This window comes from Branchiostoma floridae, unplaced genomic scaffold (assembly GCF_000003815.2).
Source record: "Branchiostoma floridae strain S238N-H82 unplaced genomic scaffold, Bfl_VNyyK Sc7u5tJ_168, whole genome shotgun sequence".
Taxonomy (NCBI): Eukaryota; Metazoa; Chordata; class Leptocardii; order Amphioxiformes; family Branchiostomatidae; genus Branchiostoma; species Branchiostoma floridae.
The window spans coordinates 392,368-402,795 of NW_023365788.1; the positions used below are offsets into that span (position 1 = coordinate 392,368).

At 39.0% G+C, this 10,428-nt stretch overlaps 1 protein-coding gene across 1 annotated transcript in view; it reads right to left on the reverse strand.

Annotated features, from left to right (window-relative positions):
* LOC118408511 overlaps positions 1-8,683 on the reverse strand; it is a 99,540-nt gene extending 90,857 nt beyond the window's left edge. Inside the window, exons 1-12 of the mRNA XM_035809327.1 lie at positions 8,610-8,683; positions 7,434-7,643; positions 6,354-6,482; positions 5,721-5,846; positions 4,922-5,138; positions 4,199-4,350; positions 3,837-4,058; positions 3,372-3,575; positions 2,843-2,958; positions 2,427-2,471; positions 1,924-2,033; positions 1,266-1,447 (exon numbers count right to left, since the gene is read on the reverse strand). Of these exons, the coding sequence (XP_035665220.1) occupies positions 1,266-1,447; positions 1,924-2,033; positions 2,427-2,471; positions 2,843-2,958; positions 3,372-3,575; positions 3,837-4,058; positions 4,199-4,350; positions 4,922-5,138; positions 5,721-5,846; positions 6,354-6,482; positions 7,434-7,643; positions 8,610-8,679 (1,783 nt within the window). The 5' untranslated portion in view covers positions 8,680-8,683. The remainder of the gene's footprint in view (positions 1-1,265; positions 1,448-1,923; positions 2,034-2,426; positions 2,472-2,842; positions 2,959-3,371; positions 3,576-3,836; positions 4,059-4,198; positions 4,351-4,921; positions 5,139-5,720; positions 5,847-6,353; positions 6,483-7,433; positions 7,644-8,609) is intronic.
* Between the last annotated feature and the right edge of the window lie 1,745 nt (positions 8,684-10,428).

The window sequence follows — 10,428 nt, forward strand, 5'->3', positions numbered from 1 at the left end:
TGTCAGTGTCCTCCATTCTGACATGAACCCTTGTAGGCGGTACGTTGCTTTCTCCCAGTCAGGAAGTCACTCAGCCATGGAAGAAGAGAAGGTCGGCATCCCAGTTCTATCAGACTCAAAATCGCGGTTGTGTGATCTATGCGGTCGAATGCTTTCGCAAAATCCGTCAGGACCAGACTACTTATAGTGTCTCTTTGGTCTGAGGTTTTGGAAAGTTGATTTAAGATGTCAACAAGGCAATGAGTTGTTGATCTTCCCGGGATACCTCCGAATTGCCTGGGGTCAACTTGTGGGGTAATGTCAGCAAGAATCCACTTGGCGATAAAGCTCTCACATGTTTTAGACAGTAGGGAGGTCAGTGAGATGGGTCTGAGATCACTCAAAGATGGTGGGTTTGTTTTAGGAAGTGGTATCACGTTTGCTTCGTGCCATTCCCGAGGAACACACCCCTCCGCCAGAGAAGTATTCAGGATCATTGTGAGTGGGTGACTAAGTTCGTAAGCGAACTCCTTGATCAGTCTGCCTGTAATGTTGTCAGGGCCGGCTGCCTTACGGACTCGAACGTGTTGGAGTTTGTGGTACATCTCCCACACCTTTACTTCGGGGGGTTGTCTTGCAGGGAGGAAGGCTGGTAATTGTCTGGTGTTCAGGGGTGGCAAAGAACATGTTATATTGCTCAGTGTGTTGTTGATGATGTCTGCAATAGCCTTGGTGTTGTTGGCAGGAATTCCTTCCACGTTGATTGTAGCATTGGTTTTCCTCATGTTGGCCATTGACTTTATTTCTTTATGCCAGTTAGCTGGGTCTAGCTTTTTAAGATTCTGCACTCTGTTGCTGTAGAACGTTTGTCTGGCATTCTTGATCTTTTGTTGTATTTTGTTTCTCAAGATTTTCCATGTACTGGTCTTGTCATTGTTGAAGGCTTTCTGGCGTTCAGATATAGTAAAGATATAGTATGGGAAAGTAAAGAAAATGATATTTGTCAACAATTATTACAAAAACATTTCAACAAACATCATTTTCTTTACCACCAATCAATAGTATTTTCAGAAAAACACTGCTGTTTGGTGAAGTTTGGGCACAATGATATTCACATGGCACAATTCCCTGGCTAGTGATATTAATGTATGCACGCATTGCATGATGGGAAGGTAAAAAGACACTACTTGGTATGCTACTGTGATTTTTATGCGTCTGGTGTAGGAAGACATAAACTTTGATCTATGAATTTTTAGTTGTAGACATATCCAGACTACCATATATACCTATTGTGTACTCTTCCCCAGCTCTCCAGCACACCGCACACGTCATGTTGTCCTGTGGGAAGAGGAAGGGGTCCAGGATGCAGGTCGTGGTGGTCAGTGATTCAATAGGCCAGGTCACCTCCCCGTTGTTCAAAATCTTGACCTCTGACTTAGGAAACCCGCCACTATAACCTGTGTCAGCGCTGATAAGAAAAAAATAACTTTAAGCTTTCCTACCTGGCTAAGTTGGCATTTTGACTTTCCATTTTTTTCTCATTAATGAATTAAGAAAGAAAAGAGTCGAAAATAATTTCAGCAGGTTGGTAGGATATAGGATAATTCTTGTACACAACCAGGATATACTTAATGTGCTTACTTTTCAGTTTCTGTCAGACACCTTCTTTAGAACTTCTTACTAAAGTTCTGCTTCTCGCCGATATATGTAGCCGATGTAGGTGGCGCTTTTGAGGCGAGAACACTATCCCAAACGTGGCCAAGACACCGAAACGTAAGCACTGTAAGTATATCCTAGATGTGTATAAGAATTCTCCTATATCCTAACATAAGAGTCGTAACGAATATTGATGGATGAGCATGGAAGAATTCTAAATATCCCCTGCTGTTAATTTGGAGCATAGATTACTTTAGGTTGCACAAAAAGACATGACGAAATATTTACTTTCTCTCCAGGATCAATGTTGGCTTCCAGACTTGATCATCTAGGATGAACATACGATCCAATCCTCCATATTGTTTGGTTTCCCATTCCAGTCGGTCGTCTTTCCATGCCTGTTACATACAAAAACAACATACACAAGACCACATACTTCTGATTAGAAAATAAACAGCCGTGTAAAAATGAATTACAAACGAGTCACTTGCGATATGTTTGCTATTAGAATAAGTACGTTTGAAAAGTATATCTATCTTCTTTTGATTAATGTAGAAGATGCTAATTTAGGTATCATGCTTGTGCATTCGGAACTGCATTGCTTCTCTGTAACTGAACCTAAGGGTACTCAGGTTTATGTAACTCTTTTTTGTACCTATTTCACAACAACACACACTTTGTATATGCTTTGTCTTAAGATAGCAAGTCTTTATCTATCATAATCAAAATAGGAATTCATCGTCATTACAAGTAATAGCAAAATGACTGTGAGTTGAGGAAAATGAACTTACGTATTCAGCTTTAAAGGATGTTACTATCTGTTCCGCTTTTTCATCCTGAAAGGAATTTACAAAACAGACGCCATTACGATTGTGAATTCAGAGAACATAAGCCTTCATAGGAATAGATCGGTGGCTAATGTATGCTTTTTGCGACCGATCTGGTCGGAGATCAGTTTTTAGTGCTTTGTTAGTCAGAACAATGTTTTCTCATCAACGGACACAAGACTCAACACTAGAAAGACACTGGTGGTCAAAGGAAATTGTTTGCAACCGTTGAGAGTGTATCTGTAAATTCTATCAAAAATATTGAGTAGGTAAAAAAAAAGTTCAATGTATTAATCAACGTGGCGGAAAAAGTCTTCATACTAATTCATTGAGGACATAGCGACGTTTTGAAATTCTGCCATCTGGTATTTCTCACTTACCAAGTTGATGACGTTGACCACATATGCCTTTATATTCAAACTAGTTGTGGGAGACACCGCCTTGTTGTAGACATTTGCGCTCAGAAGGTCCTTTTGTAGTTGGAATTTTTGGTCGACTGTAATACAAATGTTAAGACTGGTGGTAAGTTTATTCCATAGCTATGTATGTGTGCGAGAGATCTTATTTGGCATCCTTAACGATTTGAACTTGAGAGTTCCAAAGACAAAGTGTTCTAGAATTGCTACAATATGTATATCGGCAATCGCAATAGGTACAGAGTGGGTTGGACAGAAAGTCAGAGAGAGAGGGTAAGAGAGAAAGAAGGAGGTAGTTGGCCACAGTCACATTGTGAAATTTATATTCTACATGTTAATTGTATACATCACAGCGTCAGGTTAAGGTACAAGGTTGTTCCGTTTAAGGTACCTACCTAGTACTTAATTATCCTCAATCAATCATTATCAGAATTACATTTCCAAGTGAAACATATCAAGATACAACAATATTAGATTGATTAAACGAGATGACCTTCGCATTCAGGTTTATCTGTTTCCCAGTCGACTTCTCCTGTTTCGTCATCAGTTACACATAGAGCCCTGTTGGGCGTAGTGTCTTTCTTGAACTTGTAACCTGTATCACATGTGTACGTAATTGTGTCATCAGGCCAGTAGAACTTCAGCTTGGGAGACCGCTGACCAAACTGTGGTTTTCCGGGATCCTTGCACCCCTTTACTAAAAAAAAAAAAAACAAGAATTATAACACTGTGAAGCAAAATGTTTGTGTGCATGTGTTTGTTTCAGATAAAATTCTTCAAAGTCTACAATACTTTCGTTGTTGATACGCTGGCGTCAGCGTCAACAAAGCGATTTGTAAGGACGTCGCAATAGAACATAATGACCATCTTCAAAATGTTGTTTAAAACGAAAGAAATATGTCCTATATGTACCCTAATTAACTTGACGGTCAAAAAAGAACATAACTTGACGACTTACTGTTACAAGGCACGATGTCACAATCCTCGTACCCATCTGGCTTGTAGCACCATGGTCTATTCCAGTCGTCGGGGTTACGACATTTGTTGCCAACAAGGTTTGCCCAGGGGTAATACGCTATGATGCCTTGCTCATCGCTCCATGCGCTACAGTCTACACCGGCTATAGGAGCTCTGGACTCATCCCCTCTGTAATTTGCACCATTTCCATCGAAGCACTCCACTACGTTGGAAGAAAATGTACACTGTTAAGATAATTAAGATAACGTACACGGCGAAGGCACAAAACATTTGCCAATTTTCTCAGTTATTTTTAGATTGTATAATTGACATACATGTATAGCTGACTATGAATAGACTTACCACCATCCTTCATTGAAGTCTTGATGTTGTTGCAGTTGGTGTAAGGGAAAATCTCACAGTTGGGGAAAGCTTCCCAAGAGTCCTCATTATTACAGGAGTACTTCACCTCTTCACACCAAGAACGACAGGGCAGCTTTTGTCGGAGGTTCGGACTAAAACAACAACAAAGAAGATGGCTGAGTGATGATGACGACATAACAGTCAGTGACTCTACCTTTAATTTATTCCCGTTTTTGGATTTAAAAAAAACGAGGTATGTGTTAATTTTTCGGTAAACCGTCGATTGGCGTTTGTACTGAACAGTACAAGTTGTATAATTTATTTGGACAGATTTGATTAATTCACACACACTGGGAGGGTCCAATACTCTTGTGTGGTGGATCTTTTTACGTGCTTGAGCTGTGGCTCTCTTTCTCCGGGCCGAGGGATGATACTTACTAAAGTTATGTACTTATTTTCATCTGAGTGAAGCGAGGAAAGGGCCTCGCGGTCAGCGGCATATACGGATTGGAACCCAGGACCTCCGTCTGTGTTACGGGCAAAACACTCTACCGTGGCGTCACAGGGCCCGACTGCGTGGCCAGAAAAGTTCACCTAACTACTTGCCATCATGCCATCATTCATTAGAATTTTATGGAAACGACATATCCGTATCCAGGTATTGGTGGACCAAACGCAACCAAACCAGCATTCAGGAGTTTGAAACAGACAGGAATGCGTTACCTGGCCTCGCAGCGCGGTACAATGGTAGCACAGACGAGCTCTCTAACACGGGGGTGGCAATCAGACTCGGCAAGGCTTTCGAGGTCGGTGAATGCTGCCGAGTTTGTTACCATGTCCAACGTGGTGTGACTGTAGTCCAGTGGGTTGGGGAGTGTCATCTTTGAGCCCCACTCAAGGCCCCTGCATATCGTCAACGACGATGGAATGTCTTGACACGCTAAACAAAGGAAAATGCATCAAGTAATGTTACCATTGCTCTTGAGACCAATCATCTCAAAAGGTTATATAGATTTATTAAGAATAACTTCAATCATGTAAACTGGCATGCTGGAATAATTACAAAATCGAATTAGGTCACGTGACCCTTTCAGAGCTTATAAAAAGCTTATATAAAGCTTGTCATAAACAAAGAAGAAGTCGTTAATATCGCTACGTGGTGCATAGATGTAAGAAATTATGTGGTTTTAGTGCAAGAAAATGTTATATAATGTGAATTCGTTTAGAAAAATGTGAAACCCCAAATGTGATTTATTTTCAAAATGTGAATCGTCAAATGTTATTCTATGTGAAATAAGGTGACCCTCCAAAAACTGTGAATCGGTGATGTGAAATTGCACAAACCAAATACTTTACAAAAAAAAATCAACAAATATATGTAAACACTTCTCAAAGATTTTAAGTATGTATGCATGCTTGTCATAAACTACGAACTTCGTACGCATCCAAGACAAACGCTGCCTTATTTTTTTACGTACAAGTCGAAATTCCTAGATTCCTATTGATTAGGAACTGTACCCACCACAACTGCTCGCATCCTCGTCACTACGGTCCCTGCAGTCATTGTTTCCGTCGCACCTTCTCCAGGCGTCTATACAGGTTACACCGTTAGCACACCGGTACTGGCCGACCCCACACCGAGCAAACACTGGAAATCAAAATAAATTGTGTATAAAAAGATGTAATAAATGGGCTAATTCTAGCACTGTTTTGATATTCTTACAGGGGTAAATAACACACTACTTCTTTCGAAGAGCATGATTAAAGTCGTAACGATAAGAATTATTCCTAGGTCAAAGAGAACTACTAGTAAATAGAATACAATGAAGTATACTAAATACTGTTTAGAACTGTTGTCAGGGGATAAAGGGTTTTGACAAATGATATATCAGAGTACCCCAAAGTTACACATTGACCTGGGAAATATCTACTATCTATGAGTAATACAATTTAAACGTTATAAGGCGCAATAATAATAATAATAATAATAATAATAATAATAATAATAATAATAATAATAATAATAATAATAATAATAATAATAATGATAATAATAATAATAATAATAATATTAATAATAATAATAATATTAATAATAATAATAAATCTGATTTCAGAAAAGTTTTGTTCGATTTGCTTATTGAGATGATATTACCTTTATCCTCGGCTGCATAGTTGGCCTGGAATCCCTTTCTTGTTTCGTACTCATCGGAGGTAAAGCGCACAGTCATGACGCTGCCACTTGACGTCCTGGGATCAGGGAGGCTTGCTCCATGGAACTTGCCTGTAGGATACAAATAGTCGAGAAAGTTATTCTAAAAGCTGAACAAAGCAGGCCTGCAGGATACTTGACCAAGAATCGTCAACCTGTTGGCTACTTTTATCGAAGCAGTAAAAAACAAATGAATTAGACCACATTATATATATAAAATATAATTGCATGTGTACTAGAATTATCTCAACAGGGAAGGACATATTTAGTACGCAGAAAGAGAAAAGGAAGTACGCAAGTAATGAACCTAAAGTTATAATTATGAATGAAGAAAAGGTTGAAATAGGATTCAGTCTCGTCCCGTACTGTATGCTTTAATCCAGACAAATCGGATAGAATTTTAGCTTTGAAAGACGCTGTACCAAAAGCGAAGCTATCTATTGATCATATTAATCAATTGAAAGATTTTATCTATTGTCTAATTTACGTACTTGAAAAGTAGACTATATAGCTAGAACAAAGCTTGAAAAAAATGATATGAAGGAACTGGGCAAGGAGCTTACCCCAGGAAAGATGACTAATGCCCTAACAAATGCCCTGTACCAACCGTTCTAACCACCAAGGCATCGTCATTTAATAACTTGTATTATGATAATTTTCAGCAATCTAATTGAGCAAAAAAAATATCATGACTTGTTGTGACCTATACTTAGCTCGGTTGGGCAAAATTGTACAATAAAGGTCTTCATTCATTTAAAAATATCCATTTAAATATTCATCATTTTTTTCAGTTTTTGAAATACACAATCATTATGTTGTTTGTCTGGGTGGAAACCACATCACTTCTTAAAATTTTTGTTTCTCTGTTAGAAACAACGACATCAATGCACAATACGCATTGTTCCTACGAAAGACGCGGTAACCAAAAAGCATACTGTGGCCAACTATCGACCAAGCTACCCTCTTTTCAGCAACATTTCGTAACTTCCAGGCATTGTTCCTGAAGAATGTTTGATTTCTTACCTATCAGTTGTGAAGGATCAACTGTGTCTCCGTCATACACATACACGAAGTCATAATCTTCCTCAGTGTTAAAGTCTGTGAACGTAAGTCTGATGACTTTGGGCGGGGTGACAGAGATCTTGTATGTGCAGTTACTGTTGTCAGGGTAGTTGTTTGTGTAGTTCGGACTGGTAAACGACCCACTGTCCGCCGTCAGGCTCATATCGCATGCTGACAAGAAAGAAAGAAATGTAATAAATGTCTACAAATACAGCCGTGACTTTCCAATGAATTCAAAGATATGGATAGGGGGGGGGGGGGGGGTACTGTACTGGTACAGGAAACTCAGGTCCATGTACGGTCCAGGTCCAGAGAATCAGGTCCAGGTTAGGACCTGAAACTGATACTAATTGTTTGTGAAAAGACTGGGAAACATTAGAAACAATGGTCCTTTTCGTTACAAAAGACTCTGTTTCATGGAGTGTCCCACATCCTTTGGCATCCAATCGTCATTAAACAAATCAACAGCCTCAGTCTGTTCTTGACCAAAATCGAAGTTTGACTGTTGAAGCTAGGTAAAAATGCGCTTTTGTACTTCTCTTGGACCTAGCTTGGACCCAGAACGCGTGAACGCCTGCCGGTATCATCGGTTCACTTTCTAATCGGTCCAAAATCCAGTCTACTGATTTTTTTCAGGTCCGGTTTTTCTGGCCCGGTCCAACAAGAAAAAAAATTTCAAAGATTTTCAGGTAAAAAAAAGACAGCCTTTCAATTTGCATGAATACAAGCAGAAGGAAATAAACATGTTTGTTTAATGTGAATATTTTACTTCATATGAAAGGATTTATTAGAATATTGCAAACGATAATAACAAGTGGGCCACAGACAGTGGTATCCTGGTGTTAGTACCCATACATGAATACACAGACATATATGTAACATTGATACACTGTATAAACTAAGACGTTGGAACATTGAATACAATTTTAAATTTCGAATTTCAGACCAAATTGTATTTATTTTGATTTTCTCAAATCAGCGCAAACAATTGAAAATACAGGTAAATATATTGGGGTATTAGAATACAATAAATGCCTTATTTCATATACCATTCGCATACCAAGTCGCTGAGCAAGGCAAAAAACATAATGCATAATGCAGAGACAAAGATAATTAAAAACCCTGACATTTACTTACCTGGTTGGGAGGAAACGCCATTAGCCAACAGACAGCAGGCGACCGCACACAGCCATGCTGGTGACCACATAATGTGCACTGGGTATGGGCAATAGGAATATCAGTTCAATAGATTCGTAAGAACTTCCACTGTACTCGCCTGAATAGCATTTATCATAAAGTTACTTTCAATCACAACTTTTTCACAGGAGATTCTGTATATCATGAAATGTTGAACAGATAAGGTTTTTACTGTCAGCGTTCTACAGCCAAGTGGCAAAAATGACAATAACACTCAGTACAACAAAATACTCATTCTTGCGATTTTTGACCGAAATAATACACTTTTGGCTCATGTACCATGGTATTGCAACCAAATGATCTAAAATGTGTCATATCTATTGAAAAGGATCCAAGTATAATCCGTAGCATAAACCGCTTTAAAATGATAAAATGATTCATTTATGATTTTTTGCGGAATTTTGGATTAGTTTCTACAGGCCACGAAAGCAACTGACAAAAAGGCCGTTGACCCTTTTGTACTTGGACTGTGGTTGGTTCTGCAAGTAGAATTCGATTAGTGAAAAACCAATCAGATAACCTAAATCGATAGACTAGTCTATTTTACCGTTGTACGTTGGTTCATCAGAAGAGTCCATTCTTACACGGGGGAGCGAAAAAAATTATTCTTGGACTATAGGGTGATTAGCAGAAGTCCATTTCAGCGAAAGTGTCTCTGGACTGCTTTACTTTACATAGGAGTCTCACTGGGAGTGTCCATTCTTTTAAGGGGGGGGGGGGGGTTAAATTCAGCTTCATGGTCTTGTGTGATAATTTAAAATCAATTTTTTTAGCGGAAGTGGTTTTGATCTGATGCATTTTACCATTTAACATGGGCTGCGCTGGAAGATGCAATTATTGTACAGGGGGGGCATTTTTAAAATTAAGTTTTGGGTTAAAGGTTGCTTTGCAGAAGCCATTTTAGCGGAATTGTTTCTGGACTTATTTTACACACGAGTACCACTGGAAAAGTCCATTTTTACATGAGGGTTACTTTTAAATGAATTTTTAAATGAATTCTTTGACCAGCATAAATTTATGCGAAGTCCAAATGGAAGTGTAACTTCTTGCAAGGTATTTGTCATTTTTAAAATTCACATTGGGACGGTCCACTTTTGCATAGGGCGGGGAATTGGTGAAGTGTGCTGTATTTACTCGCAAATGTTGCCTGTCCAGTTTTATTTAGCTAATGTTGCTTAAAATGGTGCAGCTCAACCCTAAATGGTGGTCACTGTGATGTAGTCCAGTATGGATTAGTTGGTTTTAGAAAATGCTGTGATCCCACGAGACTGATTTTTACGGTGAAAAAAGGGTCCGAGCTCCTTTTTTGCACAATTGCTTTTGGTAATTAGTTTCTTGTGATTGGTTCAGAGGCATAATGCCATGAACCCTGCATGACTTGTGAAGTAATCCATATGGCCTTGGTCAGTAACTTTATGTACTGCACAGTCTTCTTGTCAGTTACGTCTAGTTAACATTTTTTAAAGAAACACTTGCGCGATAATTTGAAAACAAAACAAAGATTAAATGTGGGCATTTAGCTTGATTATCTATTTTAATTATGGGTACGTGGAGCATTGCTAATTGTGTTCTGTTTCCTGAGTTGTGCTGAGACACAGGAACGACCATTTTAGATGGTCATATCCCGCCCTCAAGGTCGGCGCCAATTACTGTTTGACTCACAGGTAATTACACAGAGCAGAGGTCTGTTAGGGTCACACGTGAGGTCTCTGTAAGAGATAGTCTTAATACATATGATTCGCCTCGCGAGGACGCGAAC